Here is an 18122-nt window from a genome sequence, read left to right as displayed (position 1 = left end):
TGAATGGCCAGCTCGCTCCCTGCTGTGTGTAATTTTTAAAGCTCAACTGAAAGAGCTGAAAGGCCCCAGGGGAACCAAAAACAAGGGCAGGGCGCTGGTCTGGAAGCTGCACTCAGCAAGAAGCCCAAGGAGGGTTGGATCAATGACCAGTCAAAGCCATTGTGTTGTCTCCCACATAAAGCCTGTCCCCGTCAAACACCTTCTGGGCTGGGATTCAACGTCCCAGGGAAGCATTAAAACCAAAGCCTGAGCTCCTCTAAGCCCAGGACAGGAAGCCTTGTCTGCAGACCCCCAGGTGCAGCAGCTCCATCTCTGCTCTCCCAGGGGGGCCAAGACCCACGTGAAGCTGCAGCAGAGCAGCTGCCGGCCCCGGCGTGAGGCTGCAGCTGCCTCGGCCGAGCGGGGCTGGGGCGGCAGCAGGAAGCTCCCGCGGCTGCGGGGCCATCGCAGAGGCAACGCCCCGGCCCCGCCGCAGCCAAATATCCTCCCCAGCGAGGAGCTCCCGCGCGTGGCGTGACCCAGGCTGAGACCACCCAAAAGCTGACCCCTTCCCACCTTTCTCTTCGATCTCGTGCTTGAGGATCTCCAGGTCCATCGTGAGATATTCCACCTTCTCCTTCAGGGAGTCCACCTCCTGCTGCAGGGACTCTGCTCGCTCTTCTGCCATCTCCTTGTCCAGAGTCGCCATCTCGATGGCGTCGGCCGTGTCTGCCATCTCCTCCATGTAGCGCTCCTTGGCTTCCAGGGCATCTTTGGCTTCCTGCGGCCAAGCACACGCACGGGTGAGAAGACCCTGGAAGCCCCAGGCCAGCGATGGAGAGACCCCTCTCACCAACAACGAGCCTCGGACAATTCTGTCTCTCAGGGCTCTCCCAGAGGAGGATCAAGCCCCGTGAATTATCTGGGCTGAGAGGGGAGGGCCGGTGCCCCGGGGTGCCCAGCTCTCCCCTCTGGCTTCACACCTTCTCCCACCTGCTGAAGAGCCCAGCAGAAGAACCCTCTGCAGGTGAGGAGAGACAGAAAACACAAAGGCTTGTACCGGAGCAGACAATCAAATAAATCACCAGGGAAACAAACCCAGAACCCACCCTGGAAGGCCGGGGCAGAGAAGCGGAAGGCCCTTTGCCAGCAGGTCCTGCCCCTGGCTGAGGGGGGAGAAGGGCAAGAGGGAAATCCCCACCCTGCAGCAGATATTCCCAAGACACCCCAAGGCGGGGCTCAGCAAGAGCCCCAGGAGAAATGTTCCCATAAAGACTCATCAGCTCCAAAGCCCCGGGGCTTCTGCTGGCACTGACTCACCACCAGCCCTGCCGGGCCCGGCTCAAAGCTGTGAGTTTAGCTAAAGGGAGATGAGTTCTACCAAATTAAAGCCTACATTAGGCAGGATGGGGAGCGCCCCCAGAGCTAGCCAGGAGCGACACGGGGATGGGGACGTCAACCGCCTCCAAGCCACCTTCACGGGGAAAAGGGCTTTTCTGATGTTTAAACTGAATTTCCCACATTTTGGTTTGTGCCACTTTCTTCTTGCACTCTCAAGGGGCACCACGGGGAAGAGTCTGGCTCCATCTTCTTCACTCCCCTGTCAGGTATATATACACATTGCTAAGAGCCCTCACCCCCCCAGCCTTCCCCAATCCCCGTCACCACAGGCTTAGCTCAGATGAGGCTCCAGAGGACTGGATCATCTAATCGCTGCTTAAGAACAGCTCCCGAGATTCCCAAACAGACTCGATGCTGACTCTCAGCTCAGTACAACACAACAAAAGCTGATGTTAATGCCGTGTTTCAAACAAAGCTTTGTGGGGATGTAGCTGCTCCCAGAACACGCTGCCCGAGCGCTTTAGCTCGACGCAGAAGCAAGAGGCAGGACAAGCTGCTGCTTCACCAAAGAGAAAAAAGAAAAAAAAAAAACCTTCCACCAAGCACACGTGGCAAGAACAACCAAGAACGATCAAGAAATGTTCGGGCGCGGGGACAGCGGGAACGCTGAGGCTGCGGGTCAGCACGGGCAGAGATCCCGCGGCACCACCCCCAGCTCGGGGCTGGATCAGAAACCTCAACACACGGCAGGGCCCCGAAGCTGCCCGAGCCCGCCGAGCTCCGAGTCAGCTGCGAGATCTTCCCGAGTTTGATTTGAGCTTCTGAAGGCAGGGCCGGCACTGTAGGGGCAGCCTGGGGCACAGTGCCCCTCCCTCCACAGCAGATTGAACGGCGGCTGCCGCCACGCTGGGACCCGTCCTGCCGTGGCTCCCCACGGACTCTCACCTTTTTGGCCTCCTTCAAACGTTTCTGGAGATCAGCCTGTTGTTCCTGCATTTTGCTCTTCCATTCTTGTACCTGCTCCAGCTGGATCTTGTACTTCTCGAGCTCTTTAAGCTTGGCTTTGTCTTCATTTCGCTTTATCTTCAGCGTCTCCAATTTCTCCTCCAGGTCCCTCACTTGAGAACGCAAATTTTCCTCCTCCTACAACATCAAACCAAGAATTACCAACAGGAGCAGCCGCATCCTTTGGGGAGAGCTCAGCTTAACGCACACAGGCCCTGACCCATGGGCTGGGCTGTCTTTGGGCATCGTTACTGGGGCAGGATTAGAAGAACCTGCAGCTACAGATTCCATCTGATATTTTGATCTGCTGATTTTTACTCCACACATGACGTGCAATAAACCCTCCTTGACACGCTGACAAAACCCTTTTGGCTGGCAAAAAGTCCTGAGCACCTTCACTGGGATTTAAGTCCTTTAAAACCAAACCCAAACCAACCAAACCCCACCACTAACACGCCCATGCTCAGCCTGTGGTACCCCTCCTCCTGCTCCTCCTCGGCCAGGGCACACAAACACGTTTTCACCGACAGAACCTGACCTTACAGCCGGGCTCTGAGGAACGACACGTGCGGCGGGAAGACTCCCAGCACCCGGGGGGTTTAGTTCCTCGTGAGCCATCCAGGAGCGGCCCGACACACGCCCAGGGCGCGCCCTGAGCTCCGGAGAGCTGCTCCCCTTCCCTCCTCCCCAGCACCCCCACCGAGCCGGGGCAGCTCTACAGGGGCGAGTGCGGGCCAAGCCTAAAACCCGGGAACCCTCCTGCCTCCGCACCCCGGAGCAGCTCACGGGGGTGTCCTGAGACCTTCTCCCAGGCTTCTCCAGCCCGTTAGGGCACAGAAGTGGCTGCTCGGGACCATTCCTGCTGAATCCACCCTCTGAACTCGGCCCCTCCTGCTCTAAGCGCGTTCTGGCCGCGTTAGCTGGGTGTCAGCGAGCGGCCAGCTTTAGCTGTATGAAAGAGGCAGGCTGAGGCAGGTGCGAGCGCCGGCCCGCCGGGGTTCGGGGGCTGCAGGGACGGCCCCGCTGCGGTACCGTGTGGGGAAGGGACACGGGCTCGAGATTCCCACCCAGACACACACGCAGCCCCCTCGGGGGTCGCATCCCGCCCTGGCACAAGGCTCTTGTGCTCCGAGGGGAGAGGGGGGCCCCACGTTTCCAAAGGGCTGTGCTGTAATGGTGGAGCTGCGGGAAACGCCGCTCAAGTAGCACAAAGCCAGGGGGTATCGCACCGGCAGGCACCGGCCGTTCGGGGGGCCCCCCTGGGCAGAGGCATGACTCCCCCCGGCTCCCCGCTCCAGAGCTGATTTCCACGTGTGCGCTTGTCAAACCAGAGCCTCGGGGCAGGGGACACCCGCCCTTGGTGGAGACACTGCCGGGCTGCTCTGGAGACAGAGGCCACCCTCTGTCACGCCGGCCCATCCGCAGCACAAATCCCCCACCAAGAGCGTTTGCAGAAGCGGGGAGTGACGTAGGGTGGGAGAGGTGAGCCCGGACTCTGCTCCCCGCTCAGTCGTGCAGAGCAGACCAGGCTGCTCCGGGCCCGCCTGGCCAAGCTCCAGCTGTCCCCAGGGACGAGTCCCCAGCCCCTCCAGAGTCACCCTCACCGTGGCAGCTCCTCCCTGGCACCACCCAAACGCCCGGTGCCGCCACGTGTGCCCATCGCCCCGTTCCCCGTCACTGCACGCCTTGGAGGAGAGGGACAGCCCCGTGTGCGCCCGTTTAATGAAACCCCAGTTCCAGCCCAGGTCCCATCTGGGGTAAATCCTGTGTCAGCGCTGGGCAACAGACCCCCAGCTCCCCCCGGCACCTGGACGCCGCAGTTCCACTCCCCGCACTTGCAGCCGCTGGGAGAGCCCGTGCCGAGAGCAGGGCGGCTGCCCGAAGGCAGAGACCCCCCTCCGAGATGGCTCCGGGCTCTTCACCAGCGCCCGCTGGAGCCCAAGGCAGCCACGGACCCCCCGGTGAGCCCCCACCAGGGAAAGCCCGTCCCGTCCCCGCTGGGTCTCTCTGGGCCAGTCCAGCTCCCGTGAAGGCCGACAGCAGCAGCAAACACCCACGGCAAGGACATGACCCCCCTCTTTTGGCAGTGGCACTTGTGACCAAACCTTAAAAACCACAAAGCTGGCAGACATTAAGGAAGAGATTTAAAAAAAAATCCTACTCGATGTCAAGCAGCACAGGAAAGCCACACAGGTGTCCCTCGCTCCTGCGCCGCTGCCTCGGCCCTGGCCATGCGGGGGCCATCGAGCGAATGGTTTTGGCCCCCGTTAGATAAACCCGTTCCCAGAGCCCTCGTGGGGAACTCAGGGGAGCGGGGACACCCCCCCACACCAGGTCGTGGCTTTTCCAGCTTTTTCCTCAATACACAACCCCAGAGCCAGCTCTGTCCTCTCACATTATTAATTCATTGCCCTCATGCCCCAAATCTTTCACAAGCTCCAATTTTAACTAGGTAATACAAAGCTGGGCGGAAGTAATGAAAAACTATTCTAGAGATCAAAAAGTGGAATAGCCGTGCTGATACAATTATTAGAAACACCCCAGTTTGGGAAAGAGTGGATCCCTCTAAGTGGTCTTCTCATCTCAAGCACATTCACGGCCGGTCCCTCTGCCCCAGTTCTCCCAGTTCTCGTCCAGCTCCTCCCCTGGATTTAAGGCAGCTGAGCTCTCCTCTCGCTCTGACTCATAGCCTCGACCGCCCCAGCACGTTCCCCACCAACCCGCTCTGAGGCCATGCATATCCCAGGGGGACCCGGGATGGGACAATGTGTGTTGGGAACTGAATTAAGCCACTGTGGCCCTTCTTTGGAAACATCCTTCCAGCTTCGGCCTCCGCGTGAGCCCCTGCCCGACCCCCCCACGCTGTCCCCGGTCACCCCCCGGCTCTGCTCCTCCCACAGACTGCGGGGCCTAAACCCCACAACGCCTCACAGCGGTAGCACTGGCTGTAACCCTCCCCGGGACCCGGCAGAGCACATCTTATCCCCTCTTCCTCCTCCTCCTCCTCCTCTTCCTCCTCTCAGGGCCTCCCAGCCCGGGCCACAGCTTACCTTTGTGGGCGAGGGAACCGGGGGTGCCACCGGCGAGGCGAGGGAGGGCGTTGGAATCACCGGGGCCACCAGCGGCGTCTGCGCAGGGGTGCTGGGCTCGCTGCTGCTCATCTCCCCGCCGGAGGCCGAGGCCGAGCCCGAGGGCCCGGCCGTGCCGCTGGACGCCGCGGAATTGGGGGTCCGGGTGGGCTGCAAGACAACACGGTCGAGGGCAAAAAATCAGATGGGCGCGTTTCGAGGGCGACAACGCTCCCAGGACCACTCCGTCTCCCTGACGCTTCACCACACCGAAACCAGCTCCGGTTTCCTTTCTCCAGGGCAGCCGCTGTCTCGCGGAGCCGCGGTCCCCGCGCAGCTGGAGCAGGGGGACAGTGGGGACGTCGCCGGCAGAGCAGCTCGTGCCTGCGCCCTCCGTCCCCGGAGCTGTGGCGTGCTGAGGCCCGGCACCACCGCAGGGCCCCCCGGCAGCGGGAACGCTCCCATCTTACTCCAGGAAGAGTCTGGCTCGGCCAAAAGCCACACAGAGGCAGTTGCTGAAGGGAAAGGTCAAATTTTATTATGCCGCTGACATAGCTAAAAACCCCAAATGGATCTTTTTCCAAGCACACGGGCCTGAGACAGGAGCAGCCCCTCTCCTCCCTCCCGCAGCAGCAGGGACAGGACAGACGCCCCCCGCCAGGCGCTGCGTTCACTCCCTCGTGCTCCCACACCTCCCTGCGCTGCTGCTGCCCGTGCGGACGCAGCTCCGGGCCCCTCCCGGCAAGGCCGGGGCACCCCCGGGGCTACGGGGCCAGACCCCGCGCCCAGAGCGAGCGGCCGCCGGGGACGGGGCAGGGACTAACGAGGGACCTCGGTTGTGTCTGCAGAGGTTTTGGTGTTCCAGCTCTGGAGGATGAGACAGCAAAACCTCAAAGCACAGCGAACGGGAGCAGGGAAGGTTTGGCCCCTGCCCGTCCTCCGCAGCGGGAACACGCCGGGGCGCAGCCGCGTGCCCCAGCCCGGCGCTGCCGTGCCCACGCGCCACCGGGGACGGCCCCGCACCCCGGCTGCAGCCACACCCGCTGCGGGGACCCGCACCGAATTGTAGGGGAACAGAAGGAGAAAATGGAAGAGTAGCAAGTTCACCAGAGACCTGTGAAAACCAGCGGAGCTTGGAGGAACCAGAGCAGCAGAGAGCTGCTGCACCAGTGGGGAACCCAGGTGCCGGGGAGGCCGGTGGCTGAAGGAAAACCTCTGCTGCTCTGCTCACAGACCTCCCCGGCTGCAGCTCTCGCCTCTGTGGCTGTGCAAAGCAGCTTCCTGACCATTTCACTCCTTGGGGTGGCTTTGTGGCACGCAGCGGCTCGGGAGGGCGTGCGGCTCACCCTGGGCACGCGCACCGCCCCGCGCCTGCCTGACGCGGCAGCAGGACGGAGGCACCGGGCGCTCGCCAGCCGTGCAGCGGCCGGATCTCCTGCCGGCTCCTCGCTGATTTTAGGCAAATCTGAGCTCACCGGGCTGCGGTGGGTAAGGAGGCAGCTCAGCCTCCCCCTCCCAGGTGGGACCCTGGGCTCTCCCAGGGACAGTGTGAACCCCAGCCTGGGAACAGCCTCCACGGCACCGAGCTGCACGTGCCACCTCCAAGAAACACACAAATCAAGGACGTTGTTCCCATTCCTGCTGCTTTAGGGATTAAAATCCCTTCCCAGAGCGAGCCCTCAGGCTCTGCAGGACATAGCCTGGATACGCCTGCTATGGTCCCGCTGCTTGTGGCCCCTAAAGAGCTGGAAACCTTTGGAGACCTGTGCCGTGGCCCTGGCAGGCTCGAAAGGGGCCCCCGCCCGCGGCCCTGGCAGCAGCTCTGGTCTCAGCACGCGCATGCAGGGGGTCTTCAGCCCCATCTGACTCCCGCCCAGGGTCGATGTGAGGCCGAAGGAGCAGGAGGAGGTCACGCAGGACATCCCTGGCTCCTTCCGGCACAAGGACACTGCGCAAAGCGCGGGCGATGGCGCCGGGGGCACCGAGAGCTCTCCAGGACTCGCCCTGCTAAAGGGTAAACTCGCAGCTGGGATTGGAAATTGGCGTCAAAGCCACACGAGCAGGCCAAAGCTGCTTCCCTCAAGCTCGCTGCTCTGCCTCCCTGCAAAAGCATCACACGCACTCACAGCAAAACCTTTGCTGCGTCCCAGGCGTCTGGGGGGACACGCTTCAGGGGACATTTTAACCTCCTCCCGCTGTGTTCATACACCCCCATCACAAGTTTTTCCCCCCATGAGGTCCCACCTCAGCCCGGGCTCTGGCAGTGCCAAAATGACAGTTAACAGGGTAGTTTTTGGAGGGAAAAGCGAAATGCCTGGCAGTCGGGATCCCAGCTGCCCGGGGACTGGATGAATCCATCGCTGCCCTGGTTTGAGCCTGTTGTACAGGTCACAAAGCCCTCCCTGCACTGTACCCCTCCACAGAAGGGAAAAAAATTCACCATTCACAAACCATAACTTGGCTATTAGAGTTTTTCAAAGCTCCCTTGCCTCTTCTCTAGCTATGAGTCCCCTTGTCCTGCTGCCTGGGACAGACCCTGCCTGAATGCGGAATCCAGGCTGACATCACCCAGCTCTCAGACACCCTCGAGGCCCCACTGAAAATCCTCCCACCCATCTGCTGGGAAATGGCAGCTACCGAGAAAGAAGGAGTAACGTGAACAGGGCCACCGAGCAGCATGCTCTGCTAGCCAGGCCAGGCACCACCACCCCGCTCCGTGCCCCGCTCCGGCTCAGAGCACGGAGCTTTTCCACGGGTGTTTTGCCTGGACGGGCCGTCCCCAGGATTCAGACAGGCTCCGGAGGAGCACGGGGCTCCCGAGAGCTCCTCTGCGACACGGAAGGGCAGGAGACGAGGCAGGTTGGGGATCCCAGGAGGGCAGAGGGGTGAGAGCCTCACCTTGGGCCGCCGGACGGTGGTCTGGAGGGCACCGGGAGCGGAAGGCAGAGGAGAAGAGACACTCACACAGGGACAGACAGGAGCAGAGGGACAGACCGCAGCAGCGCAGCAGCAGATGCAGCAGAGAACAAGGTAAAGGAAACAAAAAGACATGAGGGCAGTTAGTGTGCGCGGTGGCATCACGTGGAGGAGCTCAGCCCGCGCCCCCGGGCAGAACCCTGCTCGAAGCAAGAAGATGGAACCGGGGCGCTCGCCCGCCGAGCTCCAGCCCCGCTGATCCCCACAGCGGGAGCCGGGCACACCCCCCCGGGGCAGACACCCCTTTTATTTCTGAGAGATCTGGAGCTTCAAAGGCAAAACCTGGGCTGCCCCGGGTCAGGCTGGAAGCCGCTGCGGCCCGGGGCAGAGCCGCCCCACAAGGAGCGGGTTTATCTCAGCACACCCTCCCGGGAGGTCGCTCGGTTGTGAGGTTGAGAGGGGGGTATTTAAAAAAAATATATCTTTTATCCCCTCCTCTTGGCCCTTTTGTTCTCTGAAGGGCCCAGAGCGTCACCAAACCAGCTGCCCACAGACATGCTGCAGCCCCCAGGCTCTTATTTCCCTTTAGTCATAAAACTCGCAGGGACAACAGGGAGCTTCTTCCCAAACACTCCCATATTTTCATTTCTGGAAATAAATGTGCCCATTGGTTTCAAGACAGGACCCTCCACCCCCCCACCCACCCCGAATCCACCCACCGTTTGCACGTGCAGCGTCGCAGTAACACCATGGTCCCCGAGTGGGTGCTCTCACGTCCAAGGTGGGGGGCTGTGCCGCCCCCCTCAGCACCCCTTTGCCGTGCTCTTATACATCAGAACAAATATTTTTCCCCTTGACAAACACTCCAACCGTAACCAACACATCAACAGGTAACAGTGGGGCTGGAGCCCTCGGAGCTGGACGGGCAGCGCTCAAGCTTTTCACATGCTGCTTCATTTTTTATTCTATTACCTAATGCACAGCTCCGTGTAACCCAAGAACGGAGAAGATCAATCAAAACGCTGCCACGTGATCCCACCCGGGCGTGCAGACTCAGCTGCAGCCCGCAGCGAGCGCCCAGCCCGGGCCCAGCACCCACCTCTGCCCCTTGTCTCAGGGACTCGCTCATATCCCCCCCCTGAGGCCTCGACACACGAGCTGAGAGACCTTACAGCTGCTTCTCTTCTTTTTTTTTTTAAATATAGATTAGAACCAGATGGGTTATCACTTCTCAATAGCCGATTACCTATTGCATTACTTAGGCTAAATCCTATTTTTCTCACTTCCAGCCTTTTCTAAAAGGCTGCACTCAACAGGAGGCTCATTTCAATACCGAGGGAAGATACTCATCTTCCAGAATGTCTTCTGCTTGGCAAAATTTGCCAGGAAAATGTAATGACAACAGCTTAAAACCCTCAGATAAATACCCGGCTGCTTTAGGAGCAGTGGTATAAGCTCCTCAGGAGCACTCCAGCCTCTTTCAAAAGTCCTACTCAAGACAGATTACACTGATGGCACCAAAAACTGGAAAAAAATCCTCCCTCGGGGACTCCACAAGAAGCGCATGGGAGATGCTCCCCCTCCCCGCCAAGCACCTGCAGCGGGGGGGGGGGGCACCCCAGGAGAGCCCCCCCGCTGGGCACGGTGCTCCCCGCCGTCGTGCACCAGAGGCGTCCCGGGGCGTTTCACCCCGGCAGCCAAGTCTCTGCGCTCGGGGTAGAGCTGGGGGCTGCGGCAGGGCGGGCAGCTGCCGAGCACCTTCCCTGACTCAAACCACACCAGACCCGTCAAAAGGGACCTTCTCCAAACGCCAGCCACGCCGAACCACGGTGATCAACCCCGATCAACCCCGGCTTCGTGCCTCCTCCGCTGCGAGGCCATTTTGGTCCCCCTCCATGTGAAGACTTATAAAAAGCTGAAGCATCAGCTCTGAGATCCCTGGGGAAGCTGCTCCTTGGTGCGGGTGGTCAGGAAATGCTCTGCTGCTCTCTGGTAGGGCCGGAGGGGGCCGGGGCTCACCACTGTGCCCCCATCCATCCCTCCATCCATCCATCCCTCCATCCATCCATCCCTCCATCCACCCATCCCTCCCTCCCTCCCTCCATCCATCCGTCCATCCGTCCATCCATCCTCCCTCCCTCCGGCCAGCGCTCGCCCCGCCCGCTCTGTTCTGCCGGGGGCAGGAAGGCAGCTGGACCCGGACATCGACTTCTCCCCGCTCCAGGCGCGAGGGTCCTGCCTCTGGCGGGCGAGGAGACGGTGCGTGGCAGCCGGACCCCACCGAGAAAGCTCCTCAGGGCTGCGGGAGCACCCAGGACCCCGCTCGTGGGCCGGGAGCGACTGCTCAGCCTTCTTCCAGGCTCCAGGCCGTGCAGCGGCTCAACACAGAAACTTTGTGCCCTCCCGGATGGCGGGTGGCTCTGCACCACCCAGCTGTGGCGATCCACGTTTCAGCCGGCGGTTCTGAACTCTGCTGCGTAATGTTGCTGCATAAATACTTGATGACATTACACAACCTTTGTTCCCTTGGCAGGGCCTGCGCCCAGGAGCGAGGAGAGCAGCTGGGGCTCCGAGAGACGCGCTCAGACACAAACTTTGCTTCTCGCAGCAAGAAATCGGGCAAAACTCCTCCTGGCTACCACCGGCTGCCTGCGGCCGGGCCAGCGTCGCCCGTCTCGAGGGGGCTGCAGGTGGCAGGTCCTGCAGGTCCCCCCCAAGGTGCGGGAGCTCTGGGCACATCGCTTTGTACCAAGGTCCCCCCGCCCCAGGCAGGACTGGCACCGTGCTGCAGACGCTTCTGCTGGGCCAAGTGTGAGGGTTTCTGATGGAGAAAAGCAGAACTTCTCAGCTCCAGAGATTTCCCACGTAGTTCCCATGAGGTTTTCCAGCAGCGTGGAGGGGGCCAGCGTGCAGGTCTTGAGCGGGGCTGGCACCCACCAGTGTTGATGCCCGGGCTTTAAACCAGGCTTTAGCCCAGCAAAGGCCAGCACTGCCCACCCGAGCGGGCAGGACACTGCCCCGCTCACCCCCGGAGCTCGGCCTCAGCGAGGCACCAAGCCAGCCCCAGGCAAAACCTGTCTCTACCCTCCCGGGCGCTGTTACCTGCATTAGGGCTACAAGAAATCCTGTATTTTAAATAACCGGCACCACCTTGCACGTGCACCCTCTGGCAGGTGTGATCCTGGTGGGGAGCAGCGAGTGCAAGGCGGAGGAGCAGCAGAACACAGGATTAAATCAAGCAGCGGCCGGATTTGTGGAGGTCCCTGGCAGACAGGGCGCGGAGCGCTGGGCCAGCCCCGCCGCTCCCCCCTTCTGCTGGAGGCAGAGGAAAATCAGCATTTGTCAAACTTTTTCATTTGGAAGTGGATTAAACAGGAGCTCTCAAAGCATTCCCCACGTAACAAAGTATTTCACTGGCTTTGGCGAGCTCGAGGAACCACAGACATAAATCATAGCGTTTGCTGTAACGTTACTAAAACGGCAAAGTCTTCCCGCTGACACAGCACGGCCAGCTGAAGTTGCACGTTTGTGCCTTTTGTCATTTTAATTCCGGCTTCTTTAAAACCAGGTAAAAATTCTCAGGATTTCTCTTTAAGCTGAACAGCGATATCCTGGTTATGCTAAAAATAAACATATAGGACACTACCAGAGCACAACCCCAGTCCGTGCTGTAACCTGCAGAAACGTCCGCTGACAGCGAACCCAGATACCACAAACCTTCGGAAAGGTTAAAAGCAGAACCCAACGCCACGGCTCGCATCGCTGAGGCAGGAAAAACGTTATTATTGTTCCCATGCAAGTTCCCCAAGCCAAGCACCAGCACCCTCCGGCAGCGGGGAAGCTCCCGCCGAGCTGCAGAGATGCTGCATGCAACGCAGGCACAGACAGGTGAAATGCAGACACGACTTCAACGGAAACTTGAAAGGAAAAGCCAGACATTAAATGATGCTGCTTTCTCATTCGGCACCCCCCCTCCCCCCGCCACCCCCGTGTGCCCACAGGCACCCGAAACCGGGTCAAACTCGCAATTAAAGCTCAGCAGCGTTAACGTACACAAGGAAAAAAAAAAAAAAATAAATAAAAAAGAGCAAAACAAGGTACGATCAGAAGCAGCGTTCGCAATGACGGGTGGATACAGCAGCAGACGGTACCTTCCGTGTTGCCGGGGCCTGCCTCATCATTGCAGAAAAGACAGACGGAGCGAGAGAGAGAAAGGGAGAAGGGAGCAGAGACCGTTAGCACCCCCGGTCACAACAATGCGGCTCTCGGCGCTCGCTCTCGGGAGCCGCGGCCGCCCGGCAGCGCTTGCAAATGGCCGCGGCCGCCTCTCCCCGCTCGCCCCCCGCCCGACGATCCCGCGGCCGCCTCTCCCCGGGCCGGGGCGGCGGAGGCGGCGGCTCCGCGGGGCTGCGGGGGCCCGTGGCAGGCGCCGGAGCCGCGGCCGCTCGTCCTCCCGTCGCCGGTGTCTCCAACCACCGCCCCGGCGGCTCATGACATCACCGCCGGCGGGTCTCTCCTCCCCGCGCCGCCACGCCGGGCATCGGCACCGGGCCGGCGGCACCGGGCGAAGCTCCTCGCGGGGCTCAGCGACACCCCGGCCCGGCCACCTCGCCGGGGGGGTCCGGGCGGCTCCGGCCAGCGCCCCCCGAACCGCTCCCGCCCCGCGCCCACGGGCCGGCCCGGGGGGCCGCCGGCACGGGGCGAGCGAATCCCCCGAGCCCGCCCGGACGGACGGACGGCTACGGGAAGCCGCGTCCATCCGCCCCCCGGCCCGACTCCGGCCCTCGCAGCCGCCCCCGCCGCCAGGGGTCACTGAGGGGTTCAGCGCGGCCCTGGGGGACCCCTCGGAGGACCCCGGCGCCCCGCACCCCCCCGGCTGCCGCCAGCCCCCCCCCCCGCAGCGCCGAGCCCCCGCACAGCCTCGCCGGCCCGGGGCCAGCGCCCCCCCGGACACCACAACGCGGGGGGAAAATGCCACGTGTGGAGCAAAACCCCCCGGCCAGCTCCCCGCGGGCGCCCTGACCCCACCACACGCGGGAGACCCCCCTTCGGTGCCGATGCCTCTTAGGGACACACGCCTTTTACCCTGTGCATTGTATCACGTGTGTGTGTGAACACGGACCCTCTTTTCCAACACTGACAACTCCCATTGCAATTCCATTATTTTCTGATACTTCCACACCGGGAGGGAGAGGAGCTCGGGCTGACCCGGGCTCACCCACAGCAGCAACATCCTTCTTAAATAACACCTGAATATGCAAACCTCTACGCACAAGGCACATTTATAGCTCCGGCAGTTACAGATGCTCAGTGCAATGCTTGCAATCTCTTGCAAAAAAAAAAAAAAAAAGGCTTTAAAGGCAAATTTCACCGGCCGGTTAAAATTCCCCGTGGGGTCGAGGCAGCCCCGCGGCCTGCGGTGCCACGGGCTGCACCCAGCCGCAGCGGGGTGCGAGCGCTGAGGAACTTCTGCGTCAGGAAAAGGAACATCTGTGGGGCCTTGCAGAGATGTTCTCCCCGGAGTGAGGTTCGGAAAGTTGAGAGCATTAGACTATGCCTATAGATACAAGTATATACGGCGGGTGTAAATATATATTCTAAAAATCTGTGGTTTTATGAAACTCTTAAAAGTCTTCTAACACAACAAAAGCTGCCCCCTCCCAGGGCCCATTAACTTAATTTTCGCCAGAGATGGAGAACAGGAATTTTTTTGCCCTTCCCGCTGCCCAAAGCCTCCAGGATGACTCTACAAGAGCTTAAAAACCCCCACCCTGCCCAGCAAGCAAAGGTTCAGTCGCTTTGGGATTGCATCCGAGGGGTGGACACGGGCTGAGAGGAAAGCTAGAGGGCAATCGGGCACATGAACCGCAGGCAATAACGGACCAGGGGTAATTAGGTAATTAGGCTGGTAATGGGGAGATTTCTTCGAGGCGGTTTGGGACGGGGCCCCCCGGGCGCAGGCACGCGCTGCCGGGAGGGGCTGGTGGGGGGGTGAGGGTGCAGCCACAGCCCCTCACAATGCCGGCGGAGAGGTCGGGGGGCACGGACGGGCCAAGCAGACCACGGCTCCCCTCTGATTTTTCTGCCCTTTCCCTCCAGCCAAAGATCAAAAATCAGGAGAGCTTTTTAAGAGACTCAAGGGATGCTTCCGACAGCCCAGAATTCAGTAATGAATTATACCTGTGGAATTTCCCACCCTCATACCCAAAACATGCAGACTGGGGGTTTGCTCTGTTTGATACAGGAAAAACTCTCTCAACATTTCTGCTCCGAAAGTGATTTCAATACTTGTCAGTAAAAACAGCAGGTCCCAACGCCAGGGCGACGCTTTTCAAACCCCACCCACCCTCCTGGCCTCGAGGCGAGAGGCTGCAACCGTGCCGAGAAACACAGACCAGCACAGACTCCAACCGACAGCCTGCACAAATTTCACACCAATTCCCCCCAAACCCCACCCTGACAGCTGAGGATCATCTATTGACCAAAACATCCCCGTCATCGCTGCTCTGAACCGCTGTGAGGACCAACAAAGGTGCTGAATCACCCACACATCAGCCCACGCCCTCGGTTTATTATCGGACTCGCTCCCAAGTCCTCGGGGTAACTGGAAATTACCCACGGCGGTGGGGGGGTCAGTCGGGGTCTTCAGCTCCTCGGAGACTCTCCAAGTCCTGGGTTTTGGTTTGGTTTTAACTAAAGTTCAAGTTGAAGTTCTTCCAGAGCCTGACGTACCGTTGAACCGGCAGCTCAAACAGCGCCTGGTTGGGCGCCGAATGCAGAACGAGGGCGCAGCGAGGAGCTTCCCACTGGATAAAAGGTGACGCTGGTGCACTGAGTCCCGGAGCAAACGTGGGACTCCCACAAAGAGTGAGCAAGGTCATTCGCATCGGAGGGCAGGAACATCAAGTTACCGTGACGCTTCACACGCTCTCCCAGCAGCTGAGATCGATCTCGGCGTCTCCAGCGACGCCTCCGCTCCCCATCCGCGACTCCATCTCCGACCCCCTGGGTTTCCCGGCACCGGGATCTCGGCACCGCCCGCGCCCCGGAGGGTCACAAGCCCTGGGCCGGGGGGTCGGTGTGGAGCAACCCCCCAACCCCTCCTGCTGCTGAAAACACTCCTCAAACCCCTGCACAGGTCCCGGCAACGGCAACGGCCAGCCCTGTCCTGCCGAGGCCTCTCGCGCCACGCGGGGCTCTCGCGGGAAGCGGCGTCGCCCCGAGCAGGGACGGACGGGCCTTCCACCCTTCCACTGCAGAAACGGGCAAATTGGCAAAAAAGGCAAAAGGCACCTGACAGCTGTGTTCCAGCTGTGTTGCAGACACAGGTTTATACAAAGGGGCTTCTGGCAAAGGTGGGGCTGCCTCAACCTTTGGGAATTCCTAAAGTGAGAAAAAAACCCCAAAAATAAAAAATTTTGAACAGCTACAGAAGATGAACAGTGAGGAAAGAGTGGCCCCTGCAGCACGGAGTCGCTTCCAGTGGTGGTAACACTGACCTCTCGTACTTTCTCCACGTGGCAGGCTAAAAAAGTTATTGTCCCGAGAAAACGCCTCCGCCCCCACAGCAATTTATCAAAACAAGGCAGATAATGTTCTAAGGAGCTGCGTGATGGCTAAAGATCCAGCTCAAGAGCCAAAAGGAAGAGCTTGGGCAAGAGCTTTGTCTCAGGAGAGACAAAGCAGCAGATTTCGGGAGCTGACCCAGAGAAGCGGCTGCAGGAGCCGGGACATGGCAGCGCTCCGCACCCTGCGGCAGGGCACCTACGGGCGGCTCAACCCGCCCCGCGGGGACGGGGCCAGACCTGCCCGGGTCAGACAGCGGGCCACTAGAACCAGAGGCAGCACAAAACGCCCCGCTCAGCAGCTTGCGGCCACGTCCTGGGGGTGGGGACCCTCCCGTGGTGCCTGCGGGGGTGCCGAGATGAGAGCGCTGCCTCTCGGGGAACCAGGCTGGGCGTGTTAAGGCCAGAATTTATCCAGAGAGCCACGTGCTTTTACAGGACTACCTTTCACATGAGCCTAGACTAAAACCACGCCTTTTCAAGCAATTAACAATTTTCTGTTGTTCGAAGGAGAGCGGCCCTGGGTGACCCCACAGAAGCTGCTGCTGCAGGCTGGCCCCGCGGCACAGCCCCGCTCCCCAGCGCCGCACCGGCTGCGCTGCTCCCCGCCGGCAAATACAAACGGAACGCGGAGCCCAACTGGGTTTGTCCTTTGAGCTCCATGTCAGCAGCCTTCGACTACAGCCCACGTGAGAAAAAAACCAACGAATGCGCCACAAAGCCCTGAGGAGGCAAAAGCCACGCAGGGGCAGCGGTGGCTCATGGGGACAGTCCCCTGCTCACCCCACACCCAAGCACACACTATATCACCAGTCCAAGCACAGGCTGTTCCCGGGCCCGTCTCCCCGTGCCGAGTGGCTTTTCCTATAAGGAATCTCTGAGCACCCAGGGAAGCCACAGATCTCCTCGGTTCCGGGCAGGGGGCAGCGGGCTCTCTGCTCTCTCGCTGGCTGCGCTCACCCTGCTCTGGCCTCGCACTTGGGTTCCCGTTCTCAGCTCCCTTCCCAGCTCGCAGTTGCCAAACCTGTGGCTGACGAGTAGGCCTGAGCCTGGCAAGCCCTGTGCAAGCATCTGCTCACCACCGGGGTTCATCCTGCTCCTCAGAGGAGCGCTGGGATCCTCAGGGATCCTCAGCAGCCTCCCCACCACCTCCGTGCCGGGGCTGCCAGCTCTGCCGAGTCGGGGCCCACCTTCCCGCTAACCGCTCGCAGCCTGGAGTGCTGGGGCTCCCCGGCCCCGTCGCCAGCCAGCTCCTTCCTCCTCAGCTGTGAGGATGAACGATGAGGGCGAGCAGAGGAAGAGCCCGTTGCAGGTGCACAGAGCCAGCCCCACAACGGGCCGAACGTCAGGCAGGAGGGCACTGCCTTCCCAGAAAGGATGCTTGGCAAACACATCTGGTAGCCAAACCTGAACACATCTAGTAGCCTTTGGGTCCCTCCTAACTGGCCGCAGCCCTCAGCAGAGCCCCTGTGGGCAGCAAGTGAGCTGAGCTCAGGACCCCTCCAGCAGCTCCTCGCCGCTGTGGGCGGACAGACGGCGTTACCAGGGGATGGGCTTGCAGGTAACAGTTCTGAAACTACCAGCGCACGTGAATGAAGAACCTCCACGTTCCATTACCCTGTCACAGTAAAGCCTGGTTTGGGTCAAGAGCCGCTTTACACAGACCCAGCTCTGGAGTCAGCTGAAGGCACCCAAAGGCTCCAGCAGAACCCCCGCTGCGGGCCGGCCCCGGGGGTGAGGCTTTCCTCCCCGCCATGCAGCAGGAGGACGGCCCACGAACGTTATTAAGTGTTCTCAGACAAAACCAACCTCGATTCGGGGCCGTAAGCCCCTTCGTGAACAAAGTGCCATATATGTTGCTGCAGGAGCCGCTCGAAAGCTTGCACGGATTTAACATTCAGCTAAGAGAATTAAGGGTATTACAGTAAGGGGGGCAGGGCAGTAGCTGCTCTAATGAACCAACTCCCCTGGTTTCTAAATGTAGAATATATAAATTCTTCCCGCATCCGGGATTTGGTAGACACCAACACGGGCTGGCCACACGCCTTCCGGAGCTGCTCGCTTAGGCAGAAGCAGCAGAAGAGAAAATGCAATTTAAGGGCAGAAAAAAGAGCTGCCGGATGCTTTAGAGCTGTCCTTTAAAAAGCTCCAGTGACAGGTAAGAGAAGTGAATTATCTCCAAGCCGTCAGAGTACCCAGGAGCCCTCAGCGCCAGCACAGCAGCGGGTTGCAGAACCCCCCTTGGTGC

The 18122-nt window shown here is 60.5% G+C and overlaps 1 protein-coding gene across 9 annotated transcripts in view; it reads right to left on the bottom strand.

Annotated features, from left to right (window-relative positions):
* Positions 1–18122, bottom strand: part of DCTN1 (dynactin subunit 1) — a 70435-nt gene that overhangs the window by 15152 nt on the left and 37161 nt on the right. For 3 of the 9 annotated variants that reach the window (XM_074904188.1, XM_074904183.1, XM_074904184.1), the window contains exons 6-10: positions 12461–12478; positions 8292–8312; positions 5376–5564; positions 2266–2463; positions 556–760 (exon numbers count right to left, since the gene is read on the bottom strand). In XM_074904188.1, the coding sequence (XP_074760289.1) occupies positions 556–760; positions 2266–2463; positions 5376–5564; positions 8292–8312; positions 12461–12478 (631 nt within the window). Of the gene's footprint in view, positions 1–555; positions 761–2265; positions 2464–5375; positions 5565–8291; positions 8313–12460; positions 12876–18122 lie in introns of those variants that run through there. The other 6 variants (XM_074904187.1, XM_074904189.1, XM_074904190.1 and 3 more) reach the window with 3 other exon arrangements.

The sequence above is a fragment of the Athene noctua genome, chromosome 4 (assembly GCF_965140245.1).
Source record: "Athene noctua chromosome 4, bAthNoc1.hap1.1, whole genome shotgun sequence".
In the NCBI taxonomy this organism is placed as follows: Eukaryota; Metazoa; Chordata; class Aves; order Strigiformes; family Strigidae; genus Athene; species Athene noctua.
The sequence above is the reverse complement of the archived record's forward strand: the minus strand, read 5'-3'. Positions and strand labels throughout refer to the sequence as shown.